Source organism: Oncorhynchus tshawytscha, linkage group LG15 (genome assembly GCF_018296145.1).
Source record: "Oncorhynchus tshawytscha isolate Ot180627B linkage group LG15, Otsh_v2.0, whole genome shotgun sequence".
Lineage (NCBI taxonomy): Eukaryota > Metazoa > Chordata > Actinopteri > Salmoniformes > Salmonidae > Oncorhynchus > Oncorhynchus tshawytscha.
In genome coordinates this window covers 37,160,352-37,180,385 of record NC_056443.1, presented here as the reverse complement: position 1 = coordinate 37,180,385, position 20,034 = coordinate 37,160,352, and the positions used below count along the sequence as shown (strand labels likewise).

Sequence of the window (20,034 nt, the reverse complement as noted above, 5' to 3'; positions counted from 1 at the left end):
ATTATGTTTTAAGCACTGCCCCCATCTGTCTCCCACCCTAGGAGTATCATTATGTTAAGCACTGCATCTGTCTCCCACCCTAGGAGTATCATTATGTTAAGCACTGCATCTGTCTCCTACCCTAGGAGTATCATTATGTTAAGCACTGCCCCCCATCTGCCTCCTACCCTAGGAGTATCATTATGTTAAGCACTGCCCCCATCTGTCTCCTACCCTAGGAGTATCATTATGTTAAGCACTGCCCCCATCTGTCTCCTACCCTAGGAGTATCATTATGTTAAGCACTGCCCCCATCTGTCTCCTACCCTAGGAGTATCATTATGTTAAGCACTGCCCCCATCTGTCTCCCACCCTAGGAGTATCATTATGTTAAGCACTGCATCTGTCTCCCACCCTAGGAGTATCATTATGTTAAGCACTGCATCTGTCTCCTACCCTAGGAGTATCATTATGTTAAGCACTGACCCCCATCTGTCTCCCACCCTAGGAGTATCATTATGTTAAGCACTGCCCCCATCTGTCTCCCACCCTAGGAGTATCATTATGTTAAGCACTGCCCACCCATCTGTCTCCCACCCTAGGAGTATCATTATGTTAAGCACTGCATCTGTCTCCGACCCTAGGAGTATCATTATGTTAAGCACTGCATCTGTCTCCTACCCTAGGAGTATCATTATGTTAAGCACTGCCCCCATCTGTCTCCCACCCTAGGAGTATCATTATGTTAAGCACTGCATCTGTCTCCTACCCTAGGAGTATCATTATGTTAAGCACTGCATCTGTCTCCTACCCTAGGAGTATCCTTATGTTAAGCACTCCCCCATCTGTCTCCTACCCTAGGAGTATCATTATGTTTTAAGCACTGCCCCCATCTGTCTCCCACCCTAGGAGTATCATTATGTTAAGCACTGCATCTGTCTCCCACCCTAGGAGTATCATTATGTTAAGCACTGCATCTGTCTCCTACCCTAGGAGTATCATTATGTTAAGCACTGCCCCCATCTGCCTCCTACCCTAGGAGTATCATTATGTTAAGCACTGCCCCCATCTGTCTCCTACCCTAGGAGTATCATTATGTTAAGCACTTCCCCCATCTGTCTCCTACCCTAGGAGTATCATTATGTTAAGCACTGCCCCCCATCTGTCTCCTACCCTAGGAGTATCATTATGTTTTAAGCACTGCCCCCATCTGTCTCCCACCCTAGGAGTATCATTATGTTAAGCACTGCATCTGTCTCCCACCCTAGGAGTATCATTATGTTAAGCACTGCATCTGTCTCCTACCCTAGGAGTATCATTATGTTAAGCACTGCCCCCCATCTGCCTCCTACCCTAGGAGTATCATTATGTTAAGCACTGCCCCCATCTGTCTCCTACCCTAGGAGTATCATTATGTTAAGCACTGCCCCCATCTGTCTCCTACCCTAGGAGTATCATTATGTTAAGCACTGCCCCCATCTGTCTCCTACCCTAGGAGTATCATTATGTTAAGCACTGCCCCCCATCTGTCTCCCACCCTAGGAGTATCATTATGTTAAGCACTGCATCTGTCTCCCACCCTAGGAGTATCATTATGTTAAGCACTGCATCTGTCTCCTACCCTAGGAGTATCATTATGTTAAGCACTGACCCCCATCTGTCTCCCACCCTAGGAGTATCATTATGTTAAGCACTGCCCCCATCTGTCTCCCACCCTAGGAGTATCATTATGTTAAGCACTGCCCACCCATCTGTCTCCCACCCTAGGAGTATCATTATGTTAAGCACTGCATCTGTCTCCGACCCTAGGAGTATCATTATGTTAAGCACTGCATCTGTCTCCTACCCTAGGAGTATCATTATGTTAAGCACTGCCCCCATCTGTCTCCCACCCTAGGAGTATCATTATGTTAAGCACTGCATCTGTCTCCTACCCTAGGAGTATCATTATGTTAAGCACTGCATCTGTCTCCTACCCTAGGAGTATCCTTATGTTAAGCACTGCCCCCCATCTGTCTCCTACCCTAGGAGTATCATTATGTTTTAAGCACTGCCCCCCATCTGTCTCCCACCCTAGGAGTATCATTATGTTAAGCACTGCATCTGTCTCCCACCCTAGGAGTATCATTATGTTAAGCACTGCATCTGTCTCCTACCCTAGGAGTATCATTATGTTAAGCACTGCCCCCATCTGCCTCCTACCCTAGGAGTATCATTATGTTAAGCACTGCCCCCATCTGTCTCCTACCCTAGGAGTATCATTATGTTAAGCACTGCCCCCATCTGTCTCCTACCCTAGGAGTATCATTATGTTAAGCACTGCCCCCATCTGTCTCCTACCCTAGGAGTATCATTATGTTAAGCACTGCCCCCCATCTGTCTCCCACCCTAGGAGTATCATTATGTTAAGCACTGCATCTGTCTCCCACCCTAGGAGTATCATTATGTTAAGCACTGCATCTGTCTCCTACCCTAGGAGTATCATTATGTTAAGCACTGACCCCCATCTGTCTCCCACCCTAGGAGTATCATTATGTTAAGCACTGCCCCCATCTGTCTCCCACCCTAGGAGTATCATTATGTTAAGCACTGCCCACCCATCTGTCTCCCACCCTAGGAGTATCATTATGTTAAGCACTGCATCTGTCTCCGACCCTAGGAGTATCATTATGTTAAGCACTGCATCTGTCTCCTACCCTAGGAGTATCATTATGTTAAGCACTGCCCCCATCTGTCTCCCACCCTAGGAGTATCATTATGTTAAGCACTGCATCTGTCTCCTACCCTAGGAGTATCATTATGTTAAGCACTGCATCTGTCTCCTACCCTAGGAGTATCCTTATGTTAAGCACTCCCCCATCTGTCTCCTACCCTAGGAGTATCATTATGTTTTAAGCACTGCCCCCATCTGTCTCCCACCCTAGGAGTATCATTATGTTAAGCACTGCATCTGTCTCCCACCCTAGGAGTATCATTATGTTAAGCACTGCATCTGTCTCCTACCCTAGGAGTATCATTATGTTAAGCACTGCCCCCCATCTGCCTCCTACCCTAGGAGTATCATTATGTTAAGCACTGCCCCCATCTGTCTCCTACCCTAGGAGTATCATTATGTTAAGCACTTCCCCCATCTGTCTCCTACCCTAGGAGTATCATTATGTTAAGCACTGCCCCCCATCTGTCTCCTACCCTAGGAGTATCATTATGTTTTAAGCACTGCCCCCCATCTGTCTCCCACCCTAGGAGTATCATTATGTTAAGCACTGCATCTGTCTCCCACCCTAGGAGTATCATTATGTTAAGCACTGCATCTGTCTCCTACCCTAGGAGTATCATTATGTTAAGCACTGCCCCCCATCTGCCTCCTACCCTAGGAGTATCATTATGTTAAGCACTGCCCCCATCTGTCTCCTACCCTAGGAGTATCATTATGTTAAGCACTGCCCCCATCTGTCTCCTACCCTAGGAGTATCATTATGTTAAGCACTGCCCCCATCTGTCTCCTACCCTAGGAGTATCATTATGTTAAGCACTCTCCCCCATCTGTCTCCCACCCTAGGAGTATCATTATGTTAAGCACTGCATCTGTCTCCCACCCTAGGAGTATCATTATGTTAAGCACTGCATCTGTCTCCTACCCTAGGAGTATCATTATGTTAAGCACTGACCCCCATCTGTCTCCCACCCTAGGAGTATCATTATGTTAAGCACTGCCCCCATCTGTCTCCCACCCTAGGAGTATCATTATGTTAAGCACTGCCCACCCATCTGTCTCCCACCCTAGGAGTATCATTATGTTAAGCACTGCATCTGTCTCCGACCCTAGGAGTATCATTATGTTAAGCACTGCATCTGTCTCCTACCCTAGGAGTATCATTATGTTAAGCACTGCCCCCATCTGTCTCCCACCCTAGGAGTATCATTATGTTAAGCACTGCATCTGTCTCCTACCCTAGGAGTATCATTATGTTAAGCACTGCATCTGTCTCCTACCCTAGGAGTATCCTTATGTTAAGCACTCCCCCCCATCTGTCTCCTACCCTAGGAGTATCATTATGTTTTAAGCACTGCCCCCCATCTGTCTCCCACCCTAGGAGTATCATTATGTTAAGCACTGCATCTGTCTCCCACCCTAGGAGTATCATTATGTTAAGCACTGCATCTGTCTCCTACCCTAGGAGTATCATTATGTTAAGCACTGCCCCCCATCTGCCTCCTACCCTAGGAGTATCATTATGTTAAGCACTGCCCCCATCTGTCTCCTACCCTAGGAGTATCATTATGTTAAGCACTGCCCCCATCTGTCTCCTACCCTAGGAGTATCATTATGTTAAGCACTGCCCCCATCTGTCTCCTACCCTAGGAGTATCATTATGTTAAGCACTGCCCCCCATCTGTCTCCCACCCTAGGAGTATCATTATGTTAAGCACTGCATCTGTCTCCCACCCTAGGAGTATCATTATGTTAAGCACTGCATCTGTCTCCTACCCTAGGAGTATCATTATGTTAAGCACTGACCCCCATCTGTCTCCTACCCTAGGAGTATCATTATGTTAAGCACTGCATCTGTCTCCCACCCTAGGAGTATCATTATGTTAAGCACTGCCCCCATCTGTCTCCTACCCTAGGAGTATCATTATGTTAAGCACTGCCCCCCATCTGTCTCCTACCCTAGGAGTATCATTATGTTAAGCACTGCCGCCCCATCTGTTCACGCCCCTTTTCTGCATTGTGTTGTGTTGCGGCCTTGTTCTAGAATGGATTAGGCTGTTTGTTTTTTTCCCCTCGTCGGTCTGCACGCGGTTCCTAGGGTGGGGGGGGCTGTTTACGCATTGTCATTGTGGGGTGTTGTGTGTGAGTTAATGAATAATGTTTTTTATTTGGTCAGTTTTGGAGTGGGGTTGTGGCATGGCGGAGTGTGTGTGTGTGTGTGTGTGTGTGTGTGTGTGTGTGTGTGTGTTTAATGCCAAATGTAATTTAATTGAATTGTTGTTATATCATGAAAGGAAACAATAAACATTGTCATAACCAAAAGGTATGTAAAAACACTTATATTTTACAATAATTCCCATCACACCTCTGAGCTGGAGGCACACTCGACACAGTCACATCGTATCTGGTGGGGTCTGGGAATTGTGACTTTTCTCTGGACCAGTAGTTTAATGATCTCATAGTTGTTGGTGTGAGCTGCCAGGATGACTGGAGTTATGTCTGGAGTAAACTCTGAGAACTGACTGTCCATCATCAGGGATGGGACCTGGGAGGAAGAGAGGAAGGAGATGAGAGAGGAGAGGAGAGAGAGGAGAGAGGAGAGAGGAAGAGAGGAGAGAGGAAGGAGGAGAGAGGAGGGAGAGGAGAGAGAGGAAGAGAGGAGGGAGAGGAGAGAGGAAGAGAGGAAGAGAGGAGGGAGAGGAGAGAGGAAGAGATGAAGAGAGGAGGGAGAGGAGAGAGGAAGAGAGATGAGGGAGAGGAGAGAGGAAGAGATGAGGGAGAGGAGAGAGGGAGGGAGAGGAGAGAGGAAGAGATGAGGGAGAGGAGAGAGGAAGAGATAAGGGAGAGGAGAGAGGAGGGAGAGGAGAGAGGAAGAGAGGAAGAGATGAGGGAGAGGAGAGAGAAAGAGATGAGGGAGAGGAGAGAGGAGGGAGAGGAGAGAGAGAGGGAGAGGAGAGAGGAAGAGAGGAGGGAGAGGAGAGAGGAGAGAGGAGAGAGAGAGAGGAGAGAGGAAGAGAGAGAGAGAGGAGAGAGGAAGAGAGGAGAGAGGAAGAGAGGAGAGAGGAAGAGAGGAAGAGAGGAGTGAGAGGAGAGATGAGGGAGAGGAGAGATGAGGGAGAGGAGAGAGGAAGAGATGAGGGAGAGGAGAGAGGAAGAGATAAGGGAGAGGAGAGAGGAGGGAGAGGAGAGAGGAGGGAGAGGAGAGAGGAAGAGAGGAAGAGAGGAGTGAGAGGAGAGATGAGGGAGAGGAGAGAGGAAGAGATGAGGGAGAGGAGAGAGGAAGAGATAAGGGAGAGGAGAGAGGAGGGAGAGGAGAGAGGAGGGAGAGGAGAGAGGAAGAGAGGAGAGAGGAGAGAGGGAGGGAGAGGAGAGAGGAGAGAGGAAGAGAAGAGAGGGAGAGGAGAGAGGAGGGAGAGGAGAGAGGCAGAGAGGAGGGAGAGGAGAGAGGAGAGAGAGGAGAGAGGAGAAAGGAGAGAGAGGAGAGAGGAAGAGAGGAGGGAGAGGAGAGAGGAAGAGAGGAGGAAAAGACAAAACAAAAGGTAAGTATGAAAGACCTGAGAAAGGACCTTGCAGAGGAGAGAGTGTGGTTGAAAATGAAAGACATTAGAGAGTGACAGAGAGTGGGTTATTGGTATAGTGGGTTATTGGTATAGTGGGGTATTGGTATAGTGGGTTATTGGTATAGTGGGTTATTGGTATAGTGGGTTATTGGTATAGTGGGTTATTGGTATAGTGGGTTATTGGTATAGTGGGTTATTGGTATAGTGGGTTATTGGTGTAGTGGGTTATTGGTATAGTGGGTTATTGGTATAGTGGGGTATTGGTATAGTGGGGTATTGGTGGAGTGGGTTATTGGTATAGTGGGTTATTGGTATAGTGGGGTATTGGTATAGTGCGGTATTGGTATAGAGGGTTATTGGTATAGTGGGTTATTGATATAGTGGGTTATTGGTATAGTGGGTTATTGGTATAGTGGGTTATTGGTATAGTGGGTTATTGGTATAGTGGGTTATTGGTATAGTGGGGTATTGGTATAGTGGATTATTGGTATAGTGGGTTATTTGTATAGTGGGTTATTGGTATAGTGGGTTATTGGTATAGTGGGTTATTGGTATAATGGGTTATTGGTATAGAGGGGTATTGGTATAGTGGGTTATTGGTAGAGTGGGTTATTGGTATAGTGGGTTATTGGTATAGTGGGTTATTGGAATAGTGGGTTATTGGTATAGTGGGTTATTGGTATAGTGGGTTATTGGTATAGTGGGGTATTGGTATAGTGGGTTATTGGTATAGTGGGTTATTGGTATAGTGGGTTATTGGTATAGTGGGTTATTGGTATAGTGGGTTATTGGTAGAGTGGGTTATTGGTATAGTGGGTTATTGGTATAATAGGTTATTGGTATAGTGGGTTATTGGTATGGTGGGGTATTGGTATAGTGGGTTATTGGTATAGTGGGTTATTTGTATAGTGGGTTATTGTATAGTGGGTTATTGGTATAGTGGGTTATTGGTATAGTGGGTTATTGGTATAGTGGGTTATTGGTATAGTGGGTTATTGGTATAGTGGGTTATTGGTAGAGTGGGTTATTGGTATAGTGGTTTATTGGTATAGTGGGTTATTGGTATAGTGGGTTATTGGTATAGTGGGGTATTGGTATAGTGGGTTATTGGTATCGTGGGTTATTGGTATAGTGGGTTATTGGTATAGTGGGGAATTGGTATAGTGGGGTATTGGTATAGTGGGTTATTGGTAGAGTGGGTTATTGGTATAGTGGGTTATTGGTATAGTGGGTTATTGGAATAGTGGGTTATTGGTATAGTGGGTTATTGGTATAGTGGGTTATTGGTATAGTGGGTTATTGGTATAGTGGGGTATTGGTATAGTGGGTTATTGGTATAGTGGGTTATTGGTATAGTGGGTTATTGGTAGAGTGGGTTATTGGTATAGTGGGTTATTGGAATAGTGGGTTATTGGTATAGTGGGTTATTGGTATAGTGGGTTATTGGTATAGTGGGGTATTGGTATAGTGGGTTATTGGTATAGTGGGTTATTGGTATAGTGGGTTATTGGTATAGTGGGTTATTGGTAGAGTGGGTTATTGGTATAGTGGGTTATTGGTATAATAGGTTATTGGTATAGTGGGTTATTGGTATGGTGGGGTATTGGTATAGTGGGTTATTGGTATAGTGGGTTATTTGTATAGTGGGTTATTGTATAGTGGGTTATTGGTATAGTGGGTTATTGGTATAGTGGGTTATTGGTATAGTAGGTTATTGGTATAGTGGGTTATTGGTAGAGTGGGTTATTGGTATAGTGGTTTATTGGTATAGTGGGTTATTGGTATAGTGGGTTATTGGTATAGTGGGGTATTGGTATAGTGGGTTATTGGTATCGTGGGTTATTGGTATCGTGGGTTATTGGTATAGTGGGTTATTGGTATAGTGGGGTATTGGTATAGTGGGGTATTGGTATAGTGGGTTATTGGTATAGTGGGTTATTGGTATAGTGGGTTATTGGTATAGTGGGTTATTGGTATAGTGGGTTATTGGTAGAGTGGGTTATTGGTATAGTGGGTTATTGGTATAGTGGGTTATTGGTATAGTGGGTTATTGGTATAGTGGGTTATTGGTATAGTGGGTTATTGGTATAGTGGGTTATTGGTATAGTGGGTTATTGGTATAGTGGGTTATTGGTATAGTGGGTTATTGGTATAGTGGGTTATTGGTATAGTGGGTTATTGGTATAGTGGGTTATTGGTATAGTGGGTTATTGGTATAGTGGGTTATTGGTATAGTGGGTTATTGGTATAGTGGGTTATTGGTATAGTGGGTTATTGGTATAGTGGGTTATTGGTATAGTGGGTTATTGGTATAGTGGGTTATTGGAATAGTGGGTTATTGGTATAGTGGGTTATTGGTATAGTGGGTTATTGGTATAGTGGGGTATTGGTATAGGGGTTATTGGTATAGTGGGTTATTGGTATAGTGGGTTATTGGAATAGTGGGTTATTGGTATAGTGGGTTATTTGTATAGTGGGGTATTGGTATAGTGGGTTATTGGTATAGTGGGTTATTGGTATAGTGGGGTATTGGTATAGTGGGTTATTGGAATAGTGGGGTATTGGTATAGTGGGTTATTGGTATAGTGGGTTATTGGAATAGTGGGGTATTGGTATAGTGGGTTATTGGAATAGTGGGGTATTGGTATAGTGGGTTATTGGTATAGTGGGTTATTGGTATAGTGGGTTATTGGTATAGTGGGGTATTGGTATAGTGGGTTATTGGAATAGTGGGGTATTGGTATAGTGGGTTATTGGTATAGTGGGTTATTGGTATAGTGGGTTATTGGTATAGTGGGTTATTGGTATAGTGGGTTATTGGTATAGTGGGGTATTGGTATAGTGGGTTATTGGTATAGTGGGTTATTGGTATAGTGGGTTATTGGTATAGTGGGGTATTGGTATAGTGGGGTATTGGTATAGTGGGTTATTGGTATAGTGGGGTATTGGTATAGTGGGTTATTGGTATAGTGGGTTATTGGTATAGTGGGTTATTGGTATAGTGGGTTATTGGTATAGTGGGTTATTGGTATAGTGGGTTATTGGTATAGTGGGTTATTGGTATAGTGGGTTATTGGTAGAGTGGGTTATTGGTATAGTGGGTTATTGGTATAGTGGGTTATTGGTATAGTGGGTTATTGGTATAGTGGGTTATTGGTATAGTGGGTTATTGGTATAGTGGGTTATTGGTATAGTGGGTTATTGGTATAGTGGGTTATTGGTATAGTGGGTTATTGGTATAGTGGGGTATTGGTATAGTGGGTTATTGGTATAGTGGGTTATTGGTATAGTGGGTTATTGGTATAGTGGGGTATTGGTATAGTGGGTTATTGGAATAGTGGGGTATTGGTATAGTGGGTTATTGGTATAGTGGGTTATTGGTATAGTGGGTTATTGGTATAGTGGGTTATTGGTATAGTGGGTTATTGGTATAGTGGGGTATTGGTATAGTGGGTTATTGGTATAGTGGGTTATTGGTATAGTGGGTTATTGGTATAGTGGGGTATTGGTATAGTGGGGTATTGGTATAGTGGGTTATTGGTATAGTGGGGTATTGGTATAGTGGGTTATTGGTATAGTGGGTTATTGGTATAGTGGGTTATTGGTATAGTGGGTTATTGGTATAGTGGGTTATTGGTATAGTGGGTTATTGGTATAGTGGGTTATTGGTATAGTGGGTTATTGGTAGAGTGGGTTATTGGTATAGTGGGTTATTGGTATAGTGGGTTATTGGTATAGTGGGGTATTGGTATAGTGGGTTATTGGTAGAGTGGGTTATTGGTATAGTGGGTTATTGGTATAGTGGGTTATTGGTAGAGTGGGTTATTGGTATAGTGGGTTATTGGTATAGTGGGGTATTGGTATGGGTTATTGGTATAGTGGGTTATTGGTATAGTGGGTTATTGGTATAGTGGGTTATTGGTATAGTGGGTTATTGGTATAGTGGGTTATTGGTATAGTGGGTTATTGGTATAGTGGGTTATTGGTATAGTGGGGTATTGGTATAGTGGGTTATTGGTATAGTGGGTTATTGGTATAGTGGGTTATTGGTATCACTATATAGTGAATGTATAATCCCTTAAACATTCAATTACATTCATTTACACTGTGATTCTCTCTCTCTCACACACACACACACACACACACACACACACACACACACACACACACACACACACACACACACACACACACACACACACACACACACACACACACACACACCAGGTCTCCTATGAGACAGCAGCACCTCCACAGTCCCTACATGTTTCTCTCCACCAGGTCTCCTATTGAGACAGCAGCACCTCCACAGTCCCTCCCTGTTTCTCTCCACCAGGTCTCCTATTGAGACAGCAGCACCTCCACAGTCCCTACCTGTTTCTCTCCACCAGGTCTCATATTGAGACAGCAGCACCTCCACAGTCCCTACCTGTTTCTCTCCACCAGGTCTCCTATGAGACAGCAGCACCTCCACAGTCCCTACCTGTTTCTCTCCACCAGGTCTCCTATGAGACAGCAGCACCTCCACAGTCCCTACCTGTTTCTCTCCACCAGGTCTCCTATTGAGACAGCAGCACCTCCACTGTCCCTACCTGTTTCTCTCCACCAGGTCTCCTATTGAGACAGCAGCACCTCCACAGTCCCTACCTGTTTCTCTCCACCAGGTCTCCTATTGAGACAGCAGCACCTCCACAGTCCCTACCTGTTTCTCTCCACCAGGTCTCCTATGAGACAGCAGCACCTCCACAGTCCCTACCTGTTTCTCTCCACCAGGTCTCCTATGAGACAGCAGCACCTCCACAGTCCCTACCTGTTTCTCTCCACCAGGTCTCCTATGAGAGCAGCACCTCCACAGTCCCTACCTGTTTCTCTCCACCAGGTCTCCTATGAGACAGCAGCACCTCCACAGTCCCTACCTGTTTCTCTCCACCAGGTCTCCTATGAGAGCAGCACCTCCACAGTCCCTACCTGTTTCTCTCCACCAGGTCTCCTATGAGACAGCAGCAACTCCACAGTCCCTACCTGTTTCTCTCCACCAGGTCTCCTATGAGAGCAGCACCTCCACAGTCCCTACCTGTTTCTCTCCACCAGGTCTCCTATGAGAGCAGCACCTCCACAGTCCCTACCTGTTTCTCTCCACCAGGTCTCCTATGAGACAGCAGCACCTCCACAGTCCCTACCTGTTTCTCTCCACCAGGTCTCCTATGAGACAGCAGCACCTCCACAGTCCCTACCTGTTTCTCTCCACCAGGTCTCCTATGAGACAGCAGCACCTCCACAGTCCCTACCTGTTTCTCTCCACCAGGTCTCCTATTGAGACAGCAGCACCTCCACAGTCCCTACCTGTTTCTCTCCACCAGGTCTCCTATGAGACAGCAGCAACTCCACAGTCCCTACCTGTTTCTCTCCACCAGGTCTCCTATGAGACAGCAGCAACTCCACAGTCCCTACCTGTTTCTCTCCACCAGGTCTCCTATTGAGACAGCAGCAACTCCACAGTCCCTACCTGTTTCTCTCCACCAGGTCTCCTATGAGACAGCAGCAACTCCACAGTCCCTACCTGTTTCTCTCCACCAGGTCTCCTATGAGACAGCAGCACCTCCACAGTCCCTACCTGTTTCTCTCCACCAGGTCTCCTATGAGACAGCAGCACCTCCACAGTCCCTACCTGTTTCTCTCCACCAGGTCTCCTATGAGAGCAGCACCTCCACAGTCCCTACCTGTTTCTCTCCACCAGGTCTCCTATGAGAGCAGCACCTCCACAGTCCCTACCTGTTTCTCTCCACCAGGTCTCCTATGAGACAGCAGCACCTCCACAGTCCCTACCTGTTTCTCTCCACCAGGTCTCCTATGAGACAGCAGCAACTCCACAGTCCCTACCTGTTTCTCTCCACCAGGTCTCCTATGAGACAGCAGCACCTCCACAGTCCCTACCTGTTTCTCTCCACCAGGTCTCCTATGAGACAGCAGCACCTCCACAGTCCCTACCTGTTTCTCTCCACTAGGTCTCCTATGAGACAGCAGCAACTCCACAGTCCCTACCTGTTTCTCTCCACCAGGTCTCCTATGAGACAGCAGCACCTCCACAGTCCCTACCTGTTTCTCTCCACCAGGTCTCCTATGAGACAGCAGCACCTCCACAGTCCCTACCTGTTTCTCTCCACCAGGTCTCCTATGAGACAGCAGCAACTCCACAGTCCCTACATGTTTCTCTCCACCAGGTCTCCTATGAGACAGCAGCACCTCCACAGTCCCTACCTGTTTCTCTCCACCAGGTCTCCTATGAGACAGCAGCACCTCCACAGTCCCTACCTGTTTCTCTCCACCAGGTCTCCTATGAGACAGCAGCAACTCCACAGTCCCTACCTGTTTCTCTCCACCAGGTCTCCTATGAGACAGCAGCACCTCCACAGTCCCTACCTGTTTCTCTCCACCAGGTCTCCTATGAGACAGCAGCACCTCCACAGTCCCTACCTGTTTCTCTCCACCAGGTCTCCTATGAGACAGCAGCACCTCCACAGTCCCTACCTGTTTCTCTCCACCAGGTCTCCTATGAGACAGCAGCACCTCCACAGTCCCTACCTGTTTCTCTCCACCAGGTCTCCTATGAGACAGCAGCACCTCCACAGTCCCTACCTGTTTCTCTCCACCAGGTCTCCTATGAGACAGCAGCACCTCCACAGTCCCTACCTGTTTCTCTCCACCAGGTCTCCTATGAGACAGCAGCACCTCCACAGTCCCTACCTGTTTCTCTCCACCAGGTCTCCTATGAGACAGCAGCACCTCCACAGTCCCTACCTGTTTCTCTCCACCAGGTCTCCTATGAGACAGCAGCACCTCCACAGTCCCTACCTGTTTCTCTCCACCAGGTCTCCTATGAGACAGCAGCACCTCCACAGTCCCTACCTGTTTCTCTCCACCAGGTCTCCTATGAGACAGCAGCAACTCCACAGTCCCTACCTGTTTCTCTCCACCAGGTCTCCTATGAGACAGCAGCAACTCCACAGTCCCTACCTGTTTCTCTCCACTAGGTCTCCTATGAGACAGCAGCAACTCCACAGTCCCTACCTGTTTCTCTTCACCAGGTCTCCTATGAGACAGCAGCAACTCCAAAGTCCCTACCTGTTTCTCTCCACCAGGTCTCCTATGAGACAGCAGCAACTCCACAGTCCCTACCTGTTTCTCTCCACCAGGTCTCCTATGAGACAGCAGCAACTCCACAGTCCCTACCTGTTTCTCTCCACCAGGTCTCCTATGAGACAGCAGCACCTCCACAGTCCCTACCTGTTTCTCTCCACCAGGTCTCCTATGAGACAGCAGCACCTCCACAGTCCCTACCTGTTTCTCTCCACCAGGTCTCCTATGAGACAGCAGCACCTCCACAGTCCCTACCTGTTTCTCTCCACCAGGTCTCCTATGAGACAGCAGCAACTCCACAGTCCCTACCTGTTTCTCTCCACCAGGTCTCCTATTGAGACAGCAGCACCTCCACAGTCCCTACCTGTTTCTCTCCACCAGGTCTCCTATGAGACAGCAGCAACTCCACAGTCCCTACCTGTTTCTCTCCACTAGGTCTCCTATGAGACAGCAGCAACTCCACAGTCCCTACCTGTTTCTCTCCACCAGGTCTCCTATGAGACAGCAGCAACTCCACAGTCCCTACCTGTTTCTCTCCACCAGGTCTCCTATGAGACAGCAGCACCTCCACAGTCCCTACCTGTTTCTCTCCACCAGGTCTCCTATGAGACAGCAGCACCTCCACAGTCCCTACCTGTTTCTCTCCACCAGGTCTCCTATGAGACAGCAGCACCTCCACAGTCCCTACCTGTTTCTCTCCACCAGGTCTCCTATGAGACAGCAGCACCTCCACAGTCCCTACCTGTTTCTCTCCACCAGGTCTCCTATGAGACAGCAGCACCTCCACAGTCCCTACCTGTTTCTCTCCACCAGGTCTCCTATGAGACAGCAGCAACTCCACAGTCCCTACCTGTTTCTCTCCACCAGGTCTCCTATGAGACAGCAGCAACTCCACAGTCCCTACCTGTTTCTCTCCACTAGGTCTCCTATGAGACAGCAGCAACTCCACAGTCCCTACCTGTTTCTCTCCACCAGGTCTCCTATGAGACAGCAGCAACTCCACAGTCCCTACCTGTTTCTCTCCACCAGGTCTCCTATGAGACAGCAGCAACTCCACAGTCCCTACCTGTTTCTCTCCACCAGGTCTCCTATGAGACAGCAGCACCTCCACAGTCCCTACCTGTTTCTCTCCACCAGGTCTCCTATGAGACAGCAGCACCTCCACAGTCCCTACCTGTTTCTCTCCACCAGGTCTCCTATGAGACAGCAGCACCTCCACAGTCCCTACCTGTTTCTCTCCACCAGGTCTCCTATGAGACAGCAGCACCTCCACAGTCCCTACCTGTTTCTCTCCACCAGGTCTCCTATGAGACAGCAGCAACTCCACAGTCCCTACCTGTTTCTCTCCACCAGGTCTCCTATTGAGACATCAGCACCTCCACAGTCCCTACCTGTTTCTCTCCACCAGGTCTCCTATGAGACAGCAGCAACTCCACAGTCCCTACCTGTTTCTCTCCACTAGGTCTCCTATGAGACAGCAGCAACTCCACAGTCCCTACCTGTTTCTCTCCACCAGGTCTCCTATGAGACAGCAGCAACTCCACAGTCCCTACCTGTTTCTCTCCACCAGGTCTCCTATGAGACAGCAGCAACTCCACAGTCCCTACCTGTTTCTCTCCACCAGGTCTCCTATGAGACAGCAGCACCTCCACAGTCCCTACCTGTTTCTCTCCACCAGGTCTCCTATGAGACAGCAGCACCTCCACAGTCCCTACCTGTTTCTCTCCACCAGGTCTCCTATGAGACAGCAGCACCTCCACAGTCCCTACCTGTTTCTCTCCACCAGGTCTCCTATGAGACAGCAGCAACTCCACAGTCCCTACCTGTTTCTCTCCACCAGGTCTCCTATTGAGACAGCAGCACCTCCACAGTCCCTACCTGTTTCTCTCCACCAGGTCTCCTATGAGACAGCAGCAACTCCACAGTCCCTACCTGTTTCTCTCCACTAGGTCTCCTATGAGACAGCAGCAACTCCACAGTCCCTACCTGTTTCTCTCCACCAGGTCTCCTATGAGACAGCAGCAACTCCACAGTCCCTACCTGTTTCTCTCCACCAGGTCTCCTATGAGACAGCAGCACCTCCACAGTCCCTACCTGTTTCTCTCCACCAGGTCTCCTATGAGACAGCAGCACCTCCACAGTCCCTACCTGTTTCTCTCCACCAGGTCTCCTATGAGACAGCAGCACCTCCACAGTCCCTACCTGTTTCTCTCCACCAGGTCTCCTATGAGACAGCAGCACCTCCACAGTCCCTACCTGTTTCTCTCCACCAGGTCTCCTATGAGACAGCAGCACCTCCACAGTCCCTACCTGTTTCTCTCCACCAGGTCTCCTATGAGACAGCAGCAACTCCACAGTCCCTACCTGTTTCTCTCCACCAGGTCTCCTATGAGACAGCAGCAACTCCACAGTCCCTACCTGTTTCTCTCCACTAGGTCTCCTATGAGACAGCAGCAACTCCACAGTCCCTACCTGTTTCTCTCCACCAGGTCTCCTATGAGACAGCAGCAACTCCACAGTCCCTACCTGTTTCTCTCCACCAGGTCTCCTATGAGACAGCAGCAACTCCACAGTCCCTACCTGTTTCTCTCCACCAGGTCTCCTATGAGACAGCAGCACCTCCACAGTCCCTACCTGTTTCTCTCCACCAGGTCTCCTATGAGACAGCAGCACCTCCACAGTCCCTACCTGTTTCTCTCCACCAGGTCTCCTATGAGACAGCAGCACCTCCACAGTCCCTACCTGTTTCTCTCCACCAGGTCTCCTATGAGACAGCAGCACCTCCACAGTCCCTACCTGTTTCTCTCCACCAGGTCTCCTATGAGACAGCAGCAACTCCACAGTCCCTACCTGTTTCTCTCCACCAGGTCTCCTATTGAGACATCAGCACCTCCACAGTCCCTACCTGTTTCTCTCCACCAGGTCTCCTATGAGACAGCAGCAACTCCACAGTCCCTACCTGTTTCTCTCCACTAGGTCTCCTATGAGACAGCAGCAACTCCACAGTCCCTACCTGTTTCTCTCCACCAGGTCTCCTATGAGACAGCAGCAACTCCACAGTCCCTACCTGTTTCTCTCCACCAGGTCTCCTATGAGACAGCAGCACCTCCACAGTCCCTACCTGTTTCTCTCCACCAGGTCTCCTATGAGACAGCAGCACCTCCACAGTCCCTACCTGTTTCTCTCCACCAGGTCTCCTATGAGACAGCAGCAACTCCACAGTCCCTACCTGTTTCTCTCCACCAGGTCTCCTATGAGACAGCAGCAACTCCACAGTCCCTACCTGTTTCTCTCCACCAGGTCTCCTATGAGACAGCAGCACCTCCACAGTCCCTACCTGTTTCTCTCCACCAGGTCTCCTATGAGACAGCAGCAACTCCACGGCCCCCACCACCTCTTTCCGTATGGCGTAGAGAAGGGCGTCTCCCGTAGCAACCCCGTGGTCCAGAAGTAGTTCCATCACCTCCAGGTTCTCGTTCTCGATAGCGATGAGCAGAGCGCTCCGCCCCAGAGGGTCCAGACAGTTCACATCCATGTTGTAGTATACCTCCACCTCACGCAACGCATGCTTCACGCCAACATAGTCCCCTGGGGACAGTAGGTTAGGGTTAGGGGACAGACCATGTTTCATATCAACATAGTCCCCTGGAGACAGAGGGGTAGGGTTAGGGGACAGTAGGGTAGGGTTAGGGGACAGTAGGGTAAGGTTAGGGGACAGTAGGTTAGGGTTAGGGGACAGTAGGGTAGGGTTAGGGGACAGTAGGGTAGGGTTAGGGGACAGACCATGTTTCATATCAACATAGTCCCCTGGGGACAGTAGGTTAGGGTTAGGGGACAGACCATGTTTCATATCAACATAGTCCCCTGGGGACAGTAGGTTAGGGTTAGGGGACAGACCATGTTTCATATCAACATAGTCCCCTGGAGACAGAGGGGTAGGGTTAGGGGACAGTAGGGTAGGGTTAGGGGACAGTAGGGTAGGGTTAGGGGACAGACCATGTTTCATATCAACATAGTCCCCTGGAGACAGAGGGGTAGGGTTAGGGGACAGTAGGGTAGGGTTAGGGGACAGAGGGGTAGGGTTAGGGGACAGTAGGGTAGGGTTAGGGGACAGAGGGGTAGGGTTAGGGGACAGTAGGGTAGGGTTAGGGGACAGAGGGGTAGGGTTAGGGGACAGAGGGATAGGGTTAAGGGACAGTAGAGTAGGGTTAGGGGACAGAGGGGTAGGGTTAGGGGACAGTAGGGTAGGGTTAGGGGACAGAGGGGTAGGGTTAGGAGACAGTAGGGTAGGGTTAGGGGACAGAGGGGTAGGGTTAGGGGACAGTAGGGTAGGGTTAGGGGACAGTAGGGTAGGGTTAGGGGACAGAGGGGTAGGGTTAGGGGACAGTAGGGTAAGGTTAGGGGACAGAGGTGTAGGGTTAGGGGACAGTAGGGTAGGGTTAGGGGACAGTAGGGTAGGGTTAGGGGACAGACCATGTTTCATATCAACATAGTCCCCTGGAGACAGAGGGGTACGGTTAGGGGACAGACCATGTTTCATATCAACATAGTCCCCTGGAGACAGAGGGGTAGGGTTAGGGGACAGTAGTGTAGGGTTAGGGGACAGTAGGGTAGGGTTAGGGGACAGTGGGGTAGGGTTAGGGGACAGTAGGGTAGGGTTAGGGGACAGTAGGTTAGGGTTAGGGGACAGTAGGGTAGGGTTAGGGGACAGAGGGGTAGGGTTAGGGGACAGGGGTAGGATTAGGAGATTGTAGGGTAGGGTTAGGGGACAGAGGGGTAGGGTTAGGGGACAGTAGGATGGGGTTAGGGGACAGTAGGGTAGGGTTAGGGGACAGGGGGACAGAGGGAGGAGAGAGATACACTACATGGCAAAAGGTATGTGGACACCTGCTCGTCCAACATCTCATTCCAAAATCATGGGTATTAATATGGAGTTTGTCCTCCCTTTACTGATATAACAGCCTCCACTCTTCTGGGAAGGCTTTCCACTAGATGTTGGAACATTGCTGCTATAACAGCCTCCACTCTTCTGGGAAGGCTTTCCACTAGATGTTGGAACATTGCTGCTATAACAGCCTCCATTCTTCTGGGAAGGCTTTCCACTAGAAGTTGGAACATTGCTGCTATAACAGCCTCCATTCTTCTGGGAAGGCTTTCCACTAGATGTTGGAACATTGCTGCTATAACAGCCTCCACTCTTCTGGGAAGGGTTTCCACTAGATGTTGGAACATTGCTGCTATAACAGCCTCCACTCTTCTGGGAAGGCTTTCCACTAGATGTAGGAACATTGCTGCTATAACAGCCTCCACTCTTCTGGGAAGGCTTTCCACTAGTGTAGGAACATTGCTGCTATAACAGCCTCCTCCACTCTTCTGGGAAGGCTTTCCACTAGATGTTGGAACATTGCTGTGGACAACTTGGTTCCATGCGCTGATGTTGGGTGATTAGGCCTGACTCACAGTCGGTGTTCCAATTCATCCCAAAGGTGTTCGATGGGGTTGAGGTCAGGGCTCTGTGCAGGCCAGTCATGTTCTTCCACACCAATCTTGACAAATCATTTCTATATGGACCTTGCTTTGTGCACAGGGGCATTGTCTTGCTGAAACACGAAAGGGCCTTCCCCAAACTGTTGCCACAAAGTTGGAAGCACAGAATCTTCTAGAATGTCTTTGTATGTTGTGGCATTTAGATTTCCCTTCACTGGAACTAAGGGGCGCGAACCATGTAAAATAGCCCCAGACCATTATTCCTCCTCCACCAAACTTTACAGTACCAGAGCTTATGGTTGACCGGAACAGCTCTAGAAGGGCAGAAATTTGACGAACTCACTTGTTGGAAAGGTGGTATCATGTGACGGTGCCACGTTGAAAGTCACTGAGTTATTCAGTATGAGCCATTCTACTGTCAATGTTTGTCTATGGAGATTGCATGGCTCAATTTTAGACTCTTGTCAGCCAGGGGTGTGGCTGAAACAGATGAATCAACTAATTTGAAGGGGTGTCCACATACTTTTGTATATATATTGCGTAAGTTAGGGCTAAGGTTCATGCTGACCTCCACCTCTCACAAAGCTTCACACCCCTGGAGACTTGGTCAGGACATAGAAATACCTTTTAGTATTGTTTTGACATTAGAAACTCGATGTAGTATTGTTTTGACATTAGAAATACCTTTTAGTATTTTTGACATTAGAAACTCGATTTAGTATTGTTTTGACATTAGTATCATTTAGTATTGTTTTGACATTAGTATCATGTAGTATTGCTTTGACATTGGTATCATTTAGTATTGTTTTGACATTAGAAACTCGATGTAGTATTGTTTTGACAATAGTATCATTTAGTATTGTTTTGACAATAGTATCATTTAGTATTTTTTTGACATTAGTATCATTACTTGAAATGTCAAGTTTCTTTAAGTTTCTGTAAATTGTCTTTTGAAACACAAACAATGTTTTATTATATAATATAATATATAATATGGTGGTTTTATTATATAATATAATATATAATATGGTGGTTTTATTATATAATATAATATATAATATGGTGGTTTTATTATATAATATAATATATAATATGGTTGTAACGGTTTTCATATAGTGAAGGAGAGTCGGACCAAACTGCAGCGTGTCGATTGCGATC

General features: G+C 48.0%; 1 protein-coding gene across 1 annotated transcript in view; it reads right to left on the bottom strand.

Annotated features, from left to right (window-relative positions):
* LOC112239624 (short transient receptor potential channel 5-like) overlaps positions 1-20,034 on the bottom strand; it is a 110,405-nt gene that overhangs the window by 55,705 nt on the left and 34,666 nt on the right. Inside the window, exons 3-4 of the mRNA XM_042298507.1 lie at positions 16,727-16,977; positions 5,058-5,237 (exon numbers count right to left, since the gene is read on the bottom strand). Of these exons, the coding sequence (XP_042154441.1) occupies positions 5,058-5,237; positions 16,727-16,977 (431 nt within the window). The remainder of the gene's footprint in view (positions 1-5,057; positions 5,238-16,726; positions 16,978-20,034) is intronic.